This window comes from Corvus moneduloides, chromosome 9, assembly GCF_009650955.1.
Source record: "Corvus moneduloides isolate bCorMon1 chromosome 9, bCorMon1.pri, whole genome shotgun sequence".
Lineage (NCBI taxonomy): Eukaryota > Metazoa > Chordata > Aves > Passeriformes > Corvidae > Corvus > Corvus moneduloides.
This window is the reverse complement of record NC_045484.1, coordinates 7,176,210-7,194,826: the sequence shown is the minus strand read 5'-3', so window position 1 is coordinate 7,194,826 and position 18,617 is coordinate 7,176,210. Positions and strand designations below refer to the sequence as shown.

At 51.9% G+C, this 18,617-nt stretch overlaps 2 protein-coding genes across 9 annotated transcripts in view; one reads left to right on the top strand and one right to left on the bottom strand.

The window, feature by feature from the left end:
• PACS2 (phosphofurin acidic cluster sorting protein 2) overlaps positions 1-6,078 on the bottom strand; it is a 75,510-nt gene extending 69,432 nt beyond the window's left edge. For all 8 annotated transcript variants that reach the window (XM_032117529.1, XM_032117533.1, XM_032117530.1 and 5 more), the window contains exon 1: positions 5,927-6,078. In XM_032117529.1, coding sequence (XP_031973420.1) covers positions 5,927-6,054 — 128 coding nt within the window. In that variant the 5' untranslated portion in view covers positions 6,055-6,078. The remainder of the gene's footprint in view (positions 1-5,926) is intronic.
• Positions 6,079-6,424: 346 nt separating this feature from the next.
• SEC22B (SEC22 homolog B, vesicle trafficking protein) lies at positions 6,425-14,427 on the top strand. The gene is made up of 5 exons (XM_032118305.1): positions 6,425-6,585; positions 6,842-6,951; positions 11,410-11,570; positions 11,894-12,040; positions 12,411-14,427. Exons 1-5 carry the CDS (start codon positions 6,511-6,513, stop codon positions 12,563-12,565), a joined length of 648 nt encoding a protein of 215 aa, XP_031974196.1. The 5' UTR covers positions 6,425-6,510; the 3' UTR covers positions 12,566-14,427.
• The last annotated feature ends 4,190 nt before the right edge of the window (positions 14,428-18,617 follow it).

Below are 18,617 nucleotides of genomic sequence, written 5' to 3'. Positions count from 1 at the left end.
AATGAAGCCAGTGAGCAGGCCAGCTTCCTGCGTGAGGCCAAAACACGGAGCGCTCTTGCAAGAAAGAAAGATTAAGGGTTGCAAGGAACATAATGGCCTCTTGTAACAGCTGAGTTGTTGCCTTTCTTTTCTTGGCAGAAAAGAGGGATGTTTTGTTGCTGGTTGATTAATCTATTATGCAAATCATTTCATAGCTAATTTGATACAGCCACAAGCTTGCCACAGAAATTGTCCGCCTGCTCAGAGCTGATGAAAGGTGAAGCATCAACAGCTCCATTTGACAAGCACTTTTATTTCCTGGACAAGCAGCTGCAGGGTCACCTCCTGCCAAGCAGGGCTGCAGGAGCACAAGCCAGACCTGCCAGGGACATGAGGGGAAGGTCCTTTGGGCATCCTCACTTCGTGGAAGGCAAGGAAAGAGGCCTTTCAAAAGAGCAGCCCACTCCTTCCACTACCAACATCCTTCTGTACTGGGCATACATAAAGCATCCAGGTGAAAACCATGTAAAATCCGGCTAGCAGCTTTGAGATTTTAAAATCTATTTCAGAGCCGTTCTTGACATGCACAAGCTTCACCTTAAAAGATGACTCAAAATAGGTCTAACTGGAACTCTGACTCCAACAAACCACTCAGCCTCTAGACAGAACACTTCCACTGAATAATACAAGCATCCAAATTACATTCAGCAGTATCATACAAAGATAGGATTTACATGGGGACTACTTAGGGATCACTTGGGTTTGATCTCTTCCCCAAAGACTGAGGAGGAGAAATAGGATGTTCTAGCTCCAAGAAGGGTTGGTTCTGGCCACTGCGCTTTACTCCAAGCAATTTATGTCCATTGCTCAGCTGTGGATGATTTTCCTCATGCATCTCACACATTCAGCATCACCTAAGTGATCTTTTTAAAGCCTGTCCTGTGCCCTCATTTGTATTCAATTTCCTTACAAGGTAAAATGTTAGGCATTTCATGCTATTCAAACAAAGTCAAAACAAAGCCTCCAAATAAGCACTGCTGAAACGTACCTAGTCATCTGAGTAATTAGACATTTTCCTAGTTCCAAATGTACTGAAAAACTATTGTCAGCTCACAATGAACGTGCCAGAAGTTATCCTAACCAACAACAGTTCTCTCCTAAATGTTAGCATACCCACAGAATAGAAAGTTAAGATACATTTAAATTAACATCTCTCCCTACCTGAATTAATCAGTGTTTTTAATTATGTAGCATCATCTGATCATAATTATTACTCCAGCAAGTTGTTCACCTTTCTCTGATGATACGATGCACAGTTGCCATTGCTCAAGCCAGGTCAGAACATGCTCTCACTGGCCAAGAGAAGTTCCCATTCCCAGTGTAGGCATGCATCCCTCACACCAAGGGGCAGTGTTTCACCTCCAAGTGAATTTGTGGCAAATCCTCATGGGGAAGAGTCAGCTGTGGACTTCACACAGGTCACAAGGCCCTGAACACTGCTAGTAAAAGGAATTACTACGTATGGGTGTAAACCTGCAGATTGCTGGAGTGGCTCCATGCCCCAGCAGTCCTCACTGTGCCCCTCCTGGTCACACATCTGTGGTGCTGTCACCTTTACATGCTTACAGAGCCCTCTGCAACTCATTAGCCCCTCTAGGAAGCAGACAGCCAGATAGGTCAGTGGAAGAAGATGGGAGCTGGCAGAGAGAGAGGAGCACATAGCCTGGGGCATGAGCAGGATCCACTCAGCTGCCGTGAATCCGAAATCTCACCCCCATCAGTTTCCACTGCCCCTGGGGATGTCTGTACCAGGGCTGGTGTGAATGTCCGAGTGTTGCACGGCCATTCCACAGCACTGAGCAGTCACATCCCTGCACCCCCAACCTCCTGTGAGTCCAGGGGATGTGTGTGGATTCCTTTCACGTTTCCTGACCCAGCAGGCAAGCTCCAGAGGTGAGCAAACATATGAAATGTTCAGGCAGTGCCCAGTCAACAACCTCAGATCTCCAGCACCATCTTTTCACAGGTCTGTTCCACAGGCTTCTTCCTTCACGTCCCCAAGGGACACTGGGTCATACCTGCTCCACATCCAGTTTGGTCTCAATCCGCTGAACTTCATTTTACAGTTCAAAGCTTAGCAGCAATTTTTACAAGTTTGTGACAATTAAGGCAGTAGCCTGAAACAAAACCTACTCCAAATGGGAATACTGGTTATTACTGCCTTCTCTTGCTTCAGCAGACCCTTCCAACAGAACCTTCCCCCCAAGACCACTCTTCCTCTGGACAACCTCCACATGGTGCCATCTCCTCATGAGGCTCCTTCAAGATGGGACAGTACTGCATCCTGCCATTCACACCTACAGATTCATCAAAATATTGGAAAGTAAAAAAACCAACATCAAAATCTACAGAAAAATTCTGAGAGGAAAAGGTGTTGATTATCTCACTGCCATGCAGCAAGAAGATCACTCTCAGTGTTTACAGGTGGTAGGGAGAACTTTATGTAGTGTAACCTTCCTCAAAGGAAAGTCTTTCAGTGCACAGAAGAAAGAAACAGCAGGAGAAGGTAGGCATCTCTCCCTTCTGGTATGCAGTGGATACGCCCAGATAGTGAGACATTTTGAGTCACATTTCTGGGATGACTAAAAGAAAGTAGTTGCATTTCAGAAGCACTATGGTCAAACCTCCCAGGAGCTACATGTGCTGAAGAATAAATCAGAAAATCATTTCTGCAGATGGCAGAAGAGTAAGAGAGGCCAGAACAAATGCAAAACACTACCTCACCTCCTGTTTCACTCTAAGCACACAACTGCAGAACAACACCACGACTCTTCACTATTATTCTTCCTTAAGTTTAGACGCAGCCTTTTCACACAAGGAAACTCCATGGAAGCACCAAGGCAGCCTTCCAGATTTTGCTGACACCCCACCCAAGCTGAATGGACTTTCAGAAAATGACCTACCAGAGTGTGTTGAAGAGCAGTGCCTTCAAGATCTCCCTCCCACAGTCCAGCTCCCAGCCATCATCTGGGAAGCATACACACATCCAGATGAGGCCCTCCACCTCAACACCCACCCACACAATTTAGAGCAGTGCAGGCACAGACCACTTCAGGCACTGCTTCCACCCAGTGCCCCCTGCTCCAGCTTACGCTAGGAGAAACAGCATAGAAATGGGGTAACGTTTACTGAACCAAAAATAAAAGGAAGCAACATTCCTTCCCCAAACACATGCTCCTCTTCATGAATCTTCTGACTTTGTGCCAAGTTCAAACCTCTTCTCTGCTTGGAAAGCCCGTCCTGCCAACAGAAACCCAGAAGGGAACTCATAACTGGTGGAAAACTCAGAAGAGACCAAGGCAGCTCCACAGCGTTTGACCGCACACCAAGGCCCAGTCTCCTCCACATCCGCCTCTCACGTCCCAACAGACGTTTGCTGGGACAACAAGCTCATTTGGGATATGGTTTCCCACGCAGAAATTTTCACTCTAGTAACTCTCACTTTAAGATAAGGACTCCTAAATGCTGCTGTGCCATAGTAAAAATGCTTACAATATGAACTTAAAAGGCAGAGGCAGTGGTGTAACTTAAAGGCTTTCAGACTCCTGCTTTCTCTGAGAGAAAGATTTGTTGCAAAGCCTGCAATGAAATGCAAAGCATGACGATAAATGATTAGAAACAGCAACACTGACTGGAGACTGCTGCAAAATTCGGTATTTGTCCAGCACACACCTCACCATGCTATAGGACCAACATCCCTGCAGAACCTGCAACCTCAGCTGCTCCTGCCCTCACTTTGGGTCAACAAAAGCCACTTGGCACCCACAGCTACAACTGCAGACCTGTCACACGCTGCAGCCTGTATGCAGCCTTTGCACACGTGCCCAGCCCATGGGGGGCACTGCATGTGCAGCAGAAAACTCCTCATCTGTGGAAAGACAGGCTCATTTGGTTGGCAGCAGCAGATGCAGCAGCTGGATGTCAGCTTATCCCCCTGGCTCTAGGGAAAAACGGCACGCAGGAACAGCAGGCAAAGGTGATGGCAACAACGGGGCTGAGAGCAGAGGGACCCCCTGCTACATACAAACTCCCTCAACCGAAAGCTTTGTTCCTAGAAGGTCCCAAATGGCCCAGGTCTTCCACCAATGCCTCAGGGCAGGCAATCTGAGCACTTTCATCATCCCCTGCTTCACAGCTTGCTTCAGCAACTCCAGACTATCCCCCTCAAACCCCAGTTCTGTCCCACCTGCCCAGATATCCACATGTGCTTTACATTCCCCAGATTCTTTCAGGCACCTCAACCAGCTGCCTCCAATCTGCTGCCCACCACAATTCCAGCACGCAGGACCCACCCTAATTGCCATTCTGTGCACCCCACCCCCTACCACATCAAAGCAGGGTCAGTGTCCTTACACTGCATTTTCTGGTCATCTACAGACTTGCAAACAAGCAGGCTATATTGTGAGCTCGTTTGCAGATCTGCAAGTATCAGCATAAATGATAATGCAGAATGAAAAATCCTTGACAGTGTCGGACATTTGGGCTTTTATTTGTTTAACAGCCACTATTACAAGGTTGGATGAGATGGAAACCCAACTGCCTCCCTGTAGTAAAGGGTGCAATGGAGAGAATTGTTTTCAGAGCAGTGCTATGACATGCCTCCATGTCCTCTGCACAGCAGGGACAATGCCAGTTGTGCTGGAACCACAGAATCACAGAATGCTTTGGGCTGGGAGGGACCTTAAAGATCATTTAAGTCCAACCCCATGCCAGGAGCAGGGACACTTTCTCGTCTAGTGCAAAAATGAAAAAGCACCAACTGCTCCTCCAGCTATTCTCATCCAGGCAACAACTTCCATAGCAAAGGGACTCCTTGAAGAGGGGCACATTCCCCTGGGTGCCAATCCCTTCCCAAGATCTACCGTTGCAGAAAAGAAAGGCAGAACGAGACACAGGCTGAGAAGGTTGCTGCTCAAGGCACTGCTAGCACAGATAAGGTATTATAAACCAAGATTACCTGCAATTGAAGGACTCAGGTTTGCTTCTACCCCTCTATCTTCCTGCCCACGATGTCAAACCACTACGACCGTGGGCAGTGTTTATGCCGAGACAGTTACTCGTCCCTGCAATACAGGGGCATGGCCACCAAGTCCACCCTGCTATCTGGATGGCGCAGAAGACAGAGGGATTTGGGGGGTTTGTAAAGCTTGCAAAGCTTTACGTTCCTGCCAGGTCAGCCTGATGACTCTGTTCCTTTTCTGCTCGCTCACTATGTCCTCGTTTAAAACAAAACAAAAAAAAAGAGAACGAGAAGCGCTTCAAAGATTTTTGTCAGGCAAAGATCTGTCTCAGGCATTCTGTTCTGAGCTAGACTTGAAGAGCGCAAAATTTATAAAAACTAAGAGGAATGCCTCCCATGCGGGCTAAAAACAGCGCAGGCAGGGACCACGGCCGCGTGTTTACACACACCAGAGGCGGGGAAACAGACGAGACGGGGACAGGGTGAAAAAGCAGCACTGGAGAAAGCGATGCCCAACCCGAGCCCATCCCTGTGGGGCATTCCCAGGGAAAGGCGCCGTTAACAGGACACTCCCTGAGGATGGCGGGGCTCGGGGGAAGCCCCAGACCCTGCCACCAGCACACATCCCACGGTAGGGGTTTGAGGGGGGACACTCACTGTGAAGGTGACCCCCTCACACACCTGACATAGACGGCAGCAACCCCCCCACCCTTTTTAGGGTCGGGGGTCCCTACACCTCCACCCATCCCAAAACCCATTGAAGGGACAGGAGGAGCCGTGCCCGTTACTGCGGCAGAGGCGAGGGGTGGGAAGGGACCCTGAAATTACGGGAAGGACAGCACAGGTGCTGCGAAAGGGGGCTGAGGAAGCAGCCGCGAAGCCTCGGGGAGGAAGGGGGTGGGGTCCGCGCCCTCGCCCTCCCGTTACCTGGGGACGCAACTGGGGCTGGAACCGTCGATCTCCCAGGTGGCGAAGAGGTTCATAGGCACGGGCCGCCCCAGGGCCCCGGTGCCGCCGGGGAAGCTGAGGCGGCTCCGCTCCGCCGCCGCCGCCATGGCTGTGCCCGCCGGCCTGGCGCGCGCCCACCGGGCCGCCGCCACCGCCCCGCCCCGCCCGCGGGGGGCGCGTCACAGGGGGCGGGGCTAAGGGTGCAGGGGCGGGGCGGTGGGCGGGGCTATGTGGCAGGGCGTGGCTTGAGTGTGGGCGGTGCTTCCTGAGGAGGGCGTGTCCCTGCTGAGGGGCGGGGCCGTGTAGGGGGCGTGGGCGGGTCTTGGCGTGGTCAGAGCGGGGGCGTGTCCTTGCGGAGGGGCCGCGTCTGCTCTAAGCGGGCGCGTCCGTCCGTGGGGGCGTGGCCATAGCGGAGGGGCGTGGCCTGTCTTGCGCATGCGCATCCGGTGCCGCCGCACCTCCCACAGCCGGGCGGAAGTGCCGGTGGCGCGGCGGCCGCGGACCGGAAGCGGCGGTGGCAGTTTCCGGGCGGCTCCGTGGCAGGGCGGGCGGCGGGCGCGACTATGGTGCTGCTCACGATGATCGCCCGCGTGGCGGACGGGCTTCCCCTCGCCGCCTCCATGCAAGAGGACGAGCAGGTGGGGCTGGCGGGGCGCGGGCGGGGAGGGGCCGGTGTGTCGGTGAGGAGCGGGCGGAGGGCGACCCACCGGGACCCGCGCAGTCCCTTCGCACATCAAGGCGGCTCTGGCACAAGCGTTTCCCTCCCGGTGGTGGCGGGAGGGAGGCGGAGAGCCGGCCGGTGCTGTTAGGCTGCTCCCGGCAGTCCCGGAGCCCCCCCGGTGTTTCTCCGGTACCGCCCCAACAGCCCGTTCTCCTCCCTCCCTGCCCTCTCAGTCAGGCCGCGACCTGCAGCAGTACCAGAGCCAGGCGAAGCAGCTCTTCCGCAAGCTGAACGAGCAGTCCCCGACGAGATGCACCCTGGAGGCAGGAGCCATGGCTTTCCAGTGAGTATCGGGAGGGATGTGGGGGATACTGGCTCCTCTGCCGTGGAAACAGGCGAGGGCTGTTCTGAGTCAGGGTGAGGGTTTGGTAGAAGCGGGGCTACCTGGAAGAGGTGGCCTGTCAGCCCCGCTGGAGTGCAGTAGCTGTGGGAAGGGGAGAGTGTCTGAGTTGTCACTGCTTGGCACAGGTATCTGGCACTTGATTTTCATCCAGGGTCATAGTTCTGCCTTTGCAGAAGACAATACAGGTTCTGTTCCCTTTCAGGTTTTTCTGCTTGTTTGCACTCTCTGTTGTAACTTCACTGTGTCTTCTGGACCTCCTGTATCTTGTCTTTAAAGAGATATGTCCTTGGTAAAGCCAGCCTAGCAGTACCACTGTGAGCTCTTCTGGCACAGGATTGTCCTCTCTGTGCCCTGTGGGAGCCCAGCTTTTCATGCATTAGAAGCACACGGAGCAGCTCTGAATATTTTTATTATTATTGTCTAATGTCTGGCAAACTTCTTTCTCTCACCTTGTAGATTCAGTCTTATTGTTGCTGGATTTGTTGGGTGTGTTTAATTAATTTCCTAGACTGTTTGGGTGCTCTTGACTTAAAGCACTTTTGGCATTCTCCAGTAGTACACCTGCAAGGGAGCTTGGATGTGGAATAAGGAAAGCTTACAGAGAGTACAGGTCAGACATCCATATTCCTTAATCAGTAGCAGGGGAGGTGGAGAGGCAGGTGAACAGAGGGGGAATTGACAGTCACTGAAAGGCAGGAAAGCTCGTGTGTGAGAAAGGAAATGCTTCTTTCTGTGACATGTCATTACCTGGCAGAATAATGCCTGAGAACTTAGTCAAGGTCCTGTCAGGAATCAGAATTGTGCCATGACAGGAATACTTGTTACAAGTCTCTGAGATCAGATGCCAGGTGAGGTCTCCAAGCCGAGTTGTGCAGTTGTGGCAGGAATGATTCCCACATTTGGCACCACTTCTGCCATGCCGCTAGCAGCAGGATCCCTCTCAGTTTCCATGTGATTCCGGGTGACTGGGTGTGTGTTTATGGCTGGGTGAGGGGGTGGTGGCCTTTGAATGCAGGGCAAGGTTGGCTTTAGGCCTCTGCTCCAATAACAGGAGCCCTTTAGCAAATCTCCCACCCTGTCCCTTTGTTCAGAGATTCGGCGACATGGAAAGATGGGAACAGGCGTTTTATGGATGGGCAATCTTTGGCAAAAGCCATGAGGTTCTGAGGGATACTTTTCTTGTGGTTGTCTTACATATGGTAACTGCGACAAGATTTTAAAAAATCTTTTCTCTGGGCTTCTGGTTGCCTTTGATAGGGAGTTACAGTTGCCAAAGGATGGCCCCGATTGGCCTGGCCGTCCCTATCTCCTGTTGGATTTGGATGTTGTTGCCAGAGTTAACTGCTAAGTGCTGCTCTTCATCCTGTTTTTTCTACCAGTTAGAACTTCATAGAATTTAAAAACTCCCTCCTCTTTAAGTGTTTCCTTGGCACAGCATGGGTGTAGCTCTGACTGGCAATGAAGCTTTGGGAAAGAGCCTGTGTAAATCCCAGTAAACTCCTTCTTGAGTTACTTCCATGATGCAAGCCAAGCAATGTCTGGGAGGGTGGCAACACTTGCTCAGGAAATCAAAGCCTCTTAGTGATGGCTGTAATGTCACCAGTTCTGATGAGGAGGGAGGGCTTGGGCAGGCCTGTTTTGACAGCTGTCTCAAAGGAACAGCCAGCTTACCTGGCTGGCAGACAGGCAGGGACAGCAGTGTTCCTCCTTCTGGGTTGAGTTAGTCCCTAGATAGGTTTTGCTGGCCATTGGCAGCTGCTGCTGCAGAGCACTCTCAGCTGCCTCCTTTGAGGTGGGACATTACAGCAGGACCTGTGTGAAAAGAATACTTTCAGGTCAGAAAACTTCCTCTACAGGAAGAGGAGGTAATGTGGCAATTTGAGATTTAGTCTAAAATAACGCTGACCGATGACCACACTGCTCGTTAACTCAGCACACCAATTTGTTCCTGCCAAATCAGAGCTCTGACTGCTGAGGGCAGCGCAAAGCAGAACAGAGCATTTTGTGGTGGGAGTTAGTGTGGCCAAGGGTATTGCTGAACTTGCTGAGGTGGTGTTGAACATCTTTAGCTTCATCAATTCAAAGCAGAGCCAAGCCTTGCTGAAACATGAAGTTTAAATTGTGACCACTTAAGTGATTTCTGTCAAATGAAATGCCCAGGCTTCAGCTGCAAAAGCTGTGTCACCCTTTCAGCTGCAGCACTGGGGGCTGTCCAGGTACAGGAACACTGATGGCATCTGCTGTGCTGTCAGTAAGCAGGTGACCTTTGGCTGCTGGATGGCTGAAGTGATTCTTACCTGTTGTTTAAAAGCAACCCTTGGCCTTTGCTACTGTTACCAGGATAAAGCTTTTCTCTCTCAAAATGTCCAACATGATTACGAGAAACCTAATGGCTGCACTCAGTGTGCAGTTAACAGTGGCAAATGGCCACATCTGCCCCTCGTGTGAGGACATGCAGGCAGCTGCTGTGCTGAAACTTGGAGGTGGACACAAAGTGTAAAACTGAGAAGCCCTGCTGTGCAGGAGCTCTGGTCTGAACTTGACAAAATTGTCTGAATCTGGGGCAGAGTTAGGTGAGCTCGCTCTCTGTGGTGCTGACAGACACCAACTTTAAATCCAACATACTGAATATCACATCAGGGAGAAGCAAGTGGGAAGGGCAGCTGAAGAGCTCCAGGCAGGACCAGGCACAGATAAACAGAGTTGTGGTGATGGGACATGTTCCTGAGAGTGCTCTCAACTGGAGAGTGCTGCTCCAGCAATGCTGTCAGAATTCTCTTCTGACACTGGTTCTCCTTATTTCAGAAGATTTGCTCAGGTCTTGCTCGTCATGGCAGTGGCTAAATCAAGCTCCAGGTGATGATATATGGCAACCCCAATGTGTCAAGCAGGTGTCCAGGGGTAAGGGAAGAACAGAGGCTTGATGATGTAGTGTAGGGTTAGTCTAGGCACTGATGTGGTCCAAGCTGAGGAACATAAAAAGGAACAAAGGCCATGGGCACATGGGGGCATGCTGTGGAATGGATTATGGCAACTGGAGTTTCTTGCTTCTGATTGGGGTAGATCAGTTGTTGATTGAAGGCTGGCAGGGTTCACACACAGGCCATATAGAGGCAGGAGAAATGGATACTCCTGAGCCCAGGCACAAGTTGAGGATGGCTAATTCAGAGGACATGGCCCTGTTGGGGTATCTGGAGAAACAGTGGGGAGTGGGGAGAAGTTGTTTTGTAAGCCTGATGTGTCTATTAATAAAATTTTTAAGCTGCTTATTTTACTATGGTGCCCTGAGGACTGGATCATTTCTTTAATACACTGCTAATCTTTATGCTGACCAGACTAATGCTTAATGGCATTATGCAGAAAGTCAAAGGAAGGTAACCTAAAAGTAGCATTCACACTCCACTCTGAAGAATATAGATAAGCATTCAAAAGTGTTTACAGGGCTGTTTACTGTCTCCACCCCCTTGGTTTTGGTGGGAGTATTGTAGCCTTTATTTTTATATTGACTGAGTGAGGAGGAAAATTCAGTCGGGAATGTGGAGCAGCAGAGTGATATAGTGAAGCCTAAATAATCTCAAGGTTGGTGGTGGGATGAGAAGAGGACCCATGTGCCCTCAGCTGCAGGGCAAACCAAGCAGCATTACACAGCAGCAGGTGTCAGTGTGTGCTTTGGGGCTCCTCACCTTGCAGCTAAAGAACTGGTAGCACGGTCACACCTACCCATGGCAAGCCTGTAAGGTCACCAGAACCCATCTAGCACCAATACTCTTCCCCAGGTGCCCTTGAGGTGATGCATGTGCATAGCAGTACCCCTCCAAGAGGATGGTGGTGGTGGAGGAAGGGGATATCCAGCCCTCCAAAATGGAAAGGGACAGCTGGTAGTCACTGGGTGGCTTCCTAGCACACTGAGACCAAATTCCTGTGTGTCTCCTCATCTCAGTGCCTCAACTTCCCATTTGTGGGCCTCAGGTACTTGGCTATGCTGCCAGTTAGAGATGTGTTGGCCACCTTCCCCTCTACTCTGCTGGCAAATTTTCTTGTGCTCCCCTCCTCCTGACTGCAGGGTGTTCTCTCTTTTATAGTCCAAAATTATAACTCTTTTGTTGCTGGTATTTCGTTAAGCTCATGGTATTCACAGGCCAGCTTCTGTTCAACTGAAGTCAAAGCCCAGGACTGTTGGCAGGCATGTAGGGTCTGAGGCTACAACAAAATTTACTTTGGCCAAAGAAAAGATAAGCTATTGCTTTGCAGAAAGGTTTACACTTTATCCAGTCATAGAAAACCTGAAGTTCTTGTACCCAGTTCTCATTGCCTCATAGGAAAAAAGGTATGCAGGGTGGTGCTTGATAGGATAGGTTGAAAACTGATTGATTAATGCTCTGTCTGCTGTTCTTTTAGCTACATCATCGAGAAAGGAGTGTGTTACCTGGTCCTGTGTGAAGCTGGATTCCCCAAGAAACTGGCCTTTGCTTATCTGGAAGACTTGCACTCAGAGTTTGATGAGCAGCATGGCAAGAAGGTTCCAACAGTGTCCAGGCCCTATTCCTTCATTGAATTTGGTGAGGTCCCTCTCCCTATGGCTAGGGAAGCTTCTTGCTGGGAGGGAGCAGCAGCCACAGGATTCTCTGCAGCTTGTCCTATAGAATTGACAGTTCAAAGTCTTCTTGGCACTAGAGACACGGGTGTTCTGAGCAGGAGAATAGAGAAGTGGTAGGGAAATGGTACATGTCCTCAGATTCTGATGACCTGCTTTTAGTCTCTTGGCCTCACTCCAGGGAATATTTGCATGTAGTCTTCTGGCTGTCTCAGCAATGCTCCCACTCCTGCAGCAGCCAGGCTGCTCTTAGGTGAGACTCCCCTTGATAGCCCTATCTCCTTCCAGACACCTACATCCAGAAAACCAAGAAGCTCTACATTGATAGCCGAGCGAGGAGGAACCTGGGCTCCATCAACACAGAGCTGCAAGATGTGCAGAGGATTATGGTGGCCAACATCGAGGAGGTCTTACAGCGAGGAGAGGCACTGTCAGGTACTGGGAATGGCCAATGTTTGGCACACAGTTCTATGTCTCCTCGGTCAGCTGTGTGGGCAGAGTGTCCTGAAGAGAAAGGCTTGACCCTCCTGAGAAAAGCAGTGAACACAGTGGATGTTTCAGTTGGATCAGTTGTATTCTGAAACACCTGGCAGGTGCTTCTTTGGGGAGAGACCAGCACCTCACCAGCTTGGGTGGCTCTCACCCAGCAGGACAAGCACTAAAGCACTGCAGGGAGGCACAGGCCATGCCGCCGTGTGAAACCGCTGCATTTCCAGCTGCTCCTGAGAAACTTGTACACTTAATGTAACTTTTGGGGAACATTCAGGCAGTCCTGACTAACTTCTCTCCCCTTTCCCTTTAACAGCTCTTGATTCCAAGGCGAACAACTTGTCCAGTTTGTCCAAGAAGTACCGCCAGGACGCAAAGTACCTGAACATGCGTTCCACGTACGCCAAGCTGGCGGCTGTAGCTGTGTTTTTCATCATGCTGATTGTCTATGTGAGGTTCTGGTGGCTGTGAGCTGGCTCAGTCATGGAAGAGGGAAAGCCGGTAGCCTGGCAGGTGGATGTGTGCAGGACACTGTTCATGGGGGATGTGCATTAGAATCCACACAGGACCATCACTTTTACAGGAGTGTCCTGAAGTTGTTGGGTGACACCTGGCTACTGCATCTCTTAGTGGAGCCTAACAATAGGTGTAAAGGCTTGTTGACTGCAGGCTTTTCCTCTCAGGCAGTTTGCACTAGGATACTGCAGAGTTTGGCCTCCTAAGGTTCTTCCCCCTCCCGGGGCACTCTGGGAACAGTCAATCAGTGCTGTTTAGCATAATCACATTGTACATCCTCCTGTTGAGTAGCTCTAGTGGGAACTGGACTCTAATGAACATTCCTTGTGTTAGTAATGTTTGCTTTTTTAGAATCTGGGTCTGCAGTTATTTTTCTTTCTTTCTTTCTCAAGACTCCCCTGTTTGAAGGCAAATATTTCACTGTACATAAACCAGCTTTCACCTCTGTCAGAATACCTGTCGAGTGTTCTGTGTCTGACATCCCAGCTTGTTACACTTTAAATTGCTTTAGGAAGAAATGGATGTTAAACTATGCCTTAAAATACATTCTGTCCAGTACTAGGAGGGACAGTGGAAGGCTTCTGTATTAACTGGTTCCTGCAAAATTAAACTCCGGATTTCTAAGTGTCCACTTTCCCTCTCCTGACAGCTGTGTGTGACAGTATGTTTCCACATGAACAGGGTGTGTAATTCAATGCTGTTGGAACGGGCACAGTGCAAACTATGTCAGCACTCTCTATTTTTCCCTTCTAGATGCAGATTCACTACATAATTTCCTTCCTTTTTATAACTGTGCTTTCCTTCCGAAATGTGTCAAAACTGCCAGCATTTCATCTCTGGGATCCTTGTTTTCTTTCTCCCTCTTTCCCCCACCCAAAACAACCAAAAAACCAAAACTGAATGTTGTTGTGAAGAAAAGGCAGTGTTTCTTTAAAGAACACTTCACATGAAGGATTAGAATAACTTTAAAACCGTGGAATCCTTTAGAAACACCACCTCTTTTTCCTGTGCTCACCTTCTCCCTACCTCACTTGGGAAGTTGAAACTGTAGGTGAAGAAAAACTCATTATGGGGCAATAGTATAGTGCTTCTTCTTTCTTGTGGGCCAATCTGTATATCACCACTGTAATGTGATTTTTTTAGGTTTTTTTTTGGTCCACCTGTGCTAAGAATAACATTTTAGCAGTCAGATTTTGGTTTTATTAAAAAAAAAAGAGGAAAAAGCAACCCCAGAGGTCCGGCACTCTGCTGTACTCAAGTGCCTGCCACTTGGTAGAGGAAGAAAGTAGTGTCACAGAAGGAAGTTTCAGGACTTCCCAGCACCTTTGACAAGCACATAACCTTGTGTAGTTCTGGATGTATAAACTGTGAGCTTGGAAGTGTTTCCTGCAATGGGTGGGAAACAGCTGTTGGCCTGTCTGGGAATGCTCCCCAACTTGGCACCATGTTGGACTGGCAGAGGAGCAGTCAGCACTCGTCCACTGATAAACCCAGTAAATCTGAGCTGCCATGTAGTCTAAAGTAATCCAGTTTCTGCATGATGCCTCCAAGTGTTACTTTGTAGATTGCTTTATTATAATTATTATCATTATTTTAAGTCCTTTTAAGTGGTGTCCCTACCAGGTGAATGTCCCAGTGATGTAGGTCTGTGTAATGTAGGTGCTGGAAGGTCTCACCGTTCAGACACCGACCGTCCGTGGATTGTTGTGATTGAGGGGAGTGATGTTTCTGCAGCGCAGGGCAGCTCAGGGAGCAGCTGCCTCCTGCAGCCCCAGTGTCAGCAGTGAAATAAATACTTCTGAAAAATCCCCTCTGCAGCATGGAGTGTCCTGTGTCTCTTTCCTGTGACCTTGGAGGATGCTTTCCTTCCTTCCAGGGACACAAGAGGGTAAAGACCTCATAGATGGAGCCACCTGGGATAAGGGCTCCTTTCAGGAGGCAGAACTAGTGGAAAGACATGAGCTTGATTGTTTTCTGGTGGAGACGCTGTGCTTTGGTTATAGCGGGGGTCTCTCCCTGCTGGCACATCTCTGCCTGGTGGCAGGCAGCCTTCTCAGCCTGGGTGGAATTTTATGGGGACAGTTTTGTGGCGATGCTGTTCATAGGGGGCACACACACAAAGCAGCACAAACTGGGAGTGAGTGGGGTGTGTATCCCCCATGGGCTGCGCCAGTGTGAAGAGGGCACGGAGCTGCAAGTGCCGCTTGCCTAGAGGGAATACGAGGGGCCTTCCTCTCCGCAGGCCAGCGTGGGGCTCCAAGGAACACCTTACAAGCAATTCCTTCGCTGCGTTCAAAACACGGAGCCCCCTTTCGTCCCTCGAAGAGCGGAGAGGTGCTGCTGCTGCTCCGTCCGAGGGAGGTGTGAGCAGGGTTTGGGGTCTCTGCACCTCCTGAGCAGCCAGGTGTGAGCTCAGCTCCTGTGCGGCTGCGTGGGCAGAGGGGAGGAGAAGCCATTGCCCTTTTCTCCATGTGTGTCGTGACGGCTGCTCGTGGCTGGGCGAGTCCCGTGGCTCAGGGCTCCCTGCCCGGGTGCGCGGCGGCGGCGGCCGCGTCCCTGCCGGCTCGGGGGTCGCGGTGCTGGCGGCGGCCGGAGCCGGCGCCGGGGCTCTGCCTGCAGGTGGCAGTGCCTGCGCAGGGCTGCGGCGCGGTGCGGGGCTGGGGACATAAAGGGGGCTCCTCCTCAGCGCACCCCCAGCTCCTCGCCATGCCCTGGCCTCCCCAAAGAGCCGCAGCCTCCCCGTGAAGGCGGGGATGTGCCTGCCAAGGGCTCCCGGACTGTGCCGCGCCAGGCAGCGCTGCCTGGCCTCATCCCATCGTGCAGCCGGGGTGCTGCGGCTGAGACGGATGGAGACACTTCCCGCAGGACTTTTGCCTGTCACCTCCTACCCAGCACCCTTTCCATTTTCACTTCTTTTTTTGAGCTGCCCCTCTACTTCCAGAGGCTCTGGAACAGTCTTTGCCTGCTGGATTCGTTGCTGGGCTTCTCCCCAGTTCCTGCACCTGCCCCCCTCAGCCTGGCAGAGGCATTTGTCCCACGTCAGGCACATGTGGAGCAGAGGGGAAGTGGGACCTGGCAGCAGTGCAAACTCCTGGCACCTCTGTAGCACCTCAGCCCCTGCTCTTGGCGGGTCTAGAGAGCAGAGCAGAGCTGAGCTCTCCCTTCTTCCACAGTGTGCCCATTACCACTGGGAAACTTTTGGCACGGGATACAGGGAGAGCGCAAAAGAAAGATGATGGTTCTGAGTGTCCTGGGAGCTGCTGGGCTCATCGTGTGAGCGCAGAGTTAGAAAGCTGTCAGTTTTGGCTGTGCTTGCTTCTGGCACCGCTCAGCTCAGGTCTGGGCACCTCTGGGTGTCTTTGTGTCACGGGGCCAGGGGTGCTGCTGGGGACAGTGCCTGCTGCAGGGAGCAGGGCCTGTGTACCGGGGACATGGCTGTGTACCCCGCTGCCCACTGGGTGGTTTACACTGCTGGGCACGCCGGCATCGGGTGACGAGGGTTTTCTCCCAGAATGAAGCAGCAAGAGCAGACAGGCAGAGCTGGTTCCCAGATGCTGCCAAACCTGCCATGGGTGTGGCACGGCACTCTGGAGAGTAAGAGTGCAGCAGGATGGCAAAAGCTGGCTGGGTGCTCCAGCCACCGTGTCAAATATAAACCAGGTCTCACCTGGCACAGGCTGTGGCCACTCTCTGCACTGTCACCACTCTGGGAGCAGCAGGGTTTTGGTTTCTGTGTTGACTCGGGCACCAGCTGCTTCCTTTGCTTTGAAGCAGCTCTTCACACTTGCAAACCCCTCTTTTGAGTAGGTTTTGAGAAAAATCCAGTTTCAGCATCTTTTCCTATGGGACCCCAGGGCAGTTTGGCCACAGATGGTTTCTGGAAGCTGTTTTGCCATGGGTAAATGTCCCAGTGGTGTGGAGGATTGCACCTGCAGCACCTGCCCAGGGCACCCAACATCAGAGAAGTGCTTGGACAGCACTGGCCAGGGCAGCAGGGCTTGAAGTTCAGCCTTTGAACGCTCTAATCCTTGTTCTCCTTCCCTGGGTGGCCAGTGTGAAGCCACAGCAGCTCTGAAGGGCTCTGAATCCCACCAGGCTAGGGAGGGATGTACCACAGAGCCACACTGAGGAGCTCAGGAGGTGCCCTCTGCCCCTCATACTTTGCTCTGCTGTGTTACCTCAGTGTGACCTTTTGGAAAAGAAGATGTCGATTTTCTGCCACCTGAAAATGAAGGCTTTTCTGAGGGCAGGGTGCTGGCTTGGCAGCTGGCCAGGAACAGCTGACTGTGGGACCAACCCTCCTGCGCTGGCCTGAGTCAGCGCCACATCCTGCCCCAGAGCACCCCGAACTGCACCACCTCCCGTGTCCCCGGTGATGCAGCTGTGCTGGTCCTGAGCACTTGGCAAGCCCCAGGGCAGGCCTTGGGTCACCTGCTTAGCCCCTGACCCCCTCCCCACTCTGTCCTAGTTGGTCACCCCAGACCTGAGCTCTTTTGGGGTCGCTGAGGATCCTGCACTGAGGAGAGGTGGGGTTTGACTTCTCCACTGCAGATACCCTGCCTGCACTTCCTGGACAGTCTCTGACCCGTCTGCCCAGATCTATTCCTGGCTCTGCTTTCCTTGGAGCATTCATGCCACCTGCCCCAGCCTGTCCCCCTTCTCCCCCGTCTTGTGCAGCATTTGGGTCCCCTGCAGGGCTGCCCCGGGGTTTGCCCACAGCACCGAGCCTCGCAGAGCGTCACATGGCTGCTCCCAGCTGGCTGCATTTATGTCTGAGCTCACAAACCCACGGCAGAGGATAAAGCAGAAGCTGGGGAGTCCCTGCTCCCCGTGCACACCCAGCGGGGCTGTTGGACCCTGCCACGAGGCTTTCTCAGAGCTCACGGCTGCAAGGAGCAGTCCAGTGTGATTTTGAATCATGGCTCAGAAAACCCCTTGTGGCTGAGCCCCAGCGCTCTGCAGAGAGAAGATAAACCTGTTTCCTCTGTCATTGCTTTTTTTTGGTCTTTTCCTTCCTTCTGCACCCCCCAGCCCTGCGGGTGCTCTCTAGCCACCCCAGCACACTCTGCTTCCCTGGCACGCTGCCCATGCTCACTGCAAACGGGATTCCCCAGCCCCACTGTGGCACAGCACCCGGAACAAAAGTGCACCCTCCCTTTCGGCCACAACTGGGCCCCCCCCCAAACTGGCAGCAGAGACAGGATTTGCACAGAAAAGCAGAAAAAAACGTGCTCACTGGAGCCACAGTGACCCCAAATCCTACTCACTGGGACCTGCATGGGTTCCTGTGGTGCCCAAGCCTGGAAACGCTGAGCTGTGTGTGGCTCCTCAGGACCTTTTCTGGAGTTTCATGTTCCCCGCTTCATAGCCATGAGCCCCTTGCAGCTGTGATGCCCCTAGCATCCACCTTGGGAGAGGAGGGAACTCTTGAGCCCAGAAGGGACTGGGGGGCCTCTGGCACAGCTTGGCTGCAGAGCACCACAAGGCTCCTGCCTGGTGACAGGAGGGACATAACAGCCTGTCTGTGGACTGAGGCCAGGCTCTGGGTCCCATAGGAATAGAAGGAAGCCCCTATCCTGCTTTCCTGTGCCCCTACATGCATGGGGACCACACCTGATGGGGTCTGTGCCACATCATGCCACCAGAAGGGTGGCTTGCATGGGCTGTGCATGCACTGGGAGAGGAGCAGGATATGCCTGCTGCAAATCACTGCTGTAGCTACCTAGAGGCTGTTGATTAAGAGGGAGAGTTACAGATTCCCTTTAATTCAGCCAGTCCTGGATACAGACCCAAAAAATGGAACCCAGTGATTGTGGTGAGCAGCTGCCCGTTCCTTGAGCCACGCCATCATTACAGTGCTGGCTGTGACCTGGAGGGTGACCACAAATCAGTGGATTCTTGTTGCATTGCATGCCCAGAGCCGGGGGCATTTCGGGAGCTTAATGGCCACTCTGTCCATCAGACCAACTTTGGTAAAAGCTACGCAACTCCATCTGCAATTTAAATA

Excerpts from the sequence above, each read along its gene's own strand:
- SEC22B (XM_032118305.1), top strand. The coding sequence starts at position 6,511 with ATGGTGCTGCTCACGATGATCGCCCGCGTGGCGGACGGGCTTCCCCTC. Across the intron at positions 6,952-11,409 it reads GCAGGAGCCATGGCTTTCCA|CTACATCATCGAGAAAGGAG; the intron begins GTGAGTATCGGG and ends CTGTTCTTTTAG. Across the intron at positions 12,041-12,410 it reads GCGAGGAGAGGCACTGTCAG|CTCTTGATTCCAAGGCGAAC; the intron begins GTACTGGGAATG and ends TCCCTTTAACAG.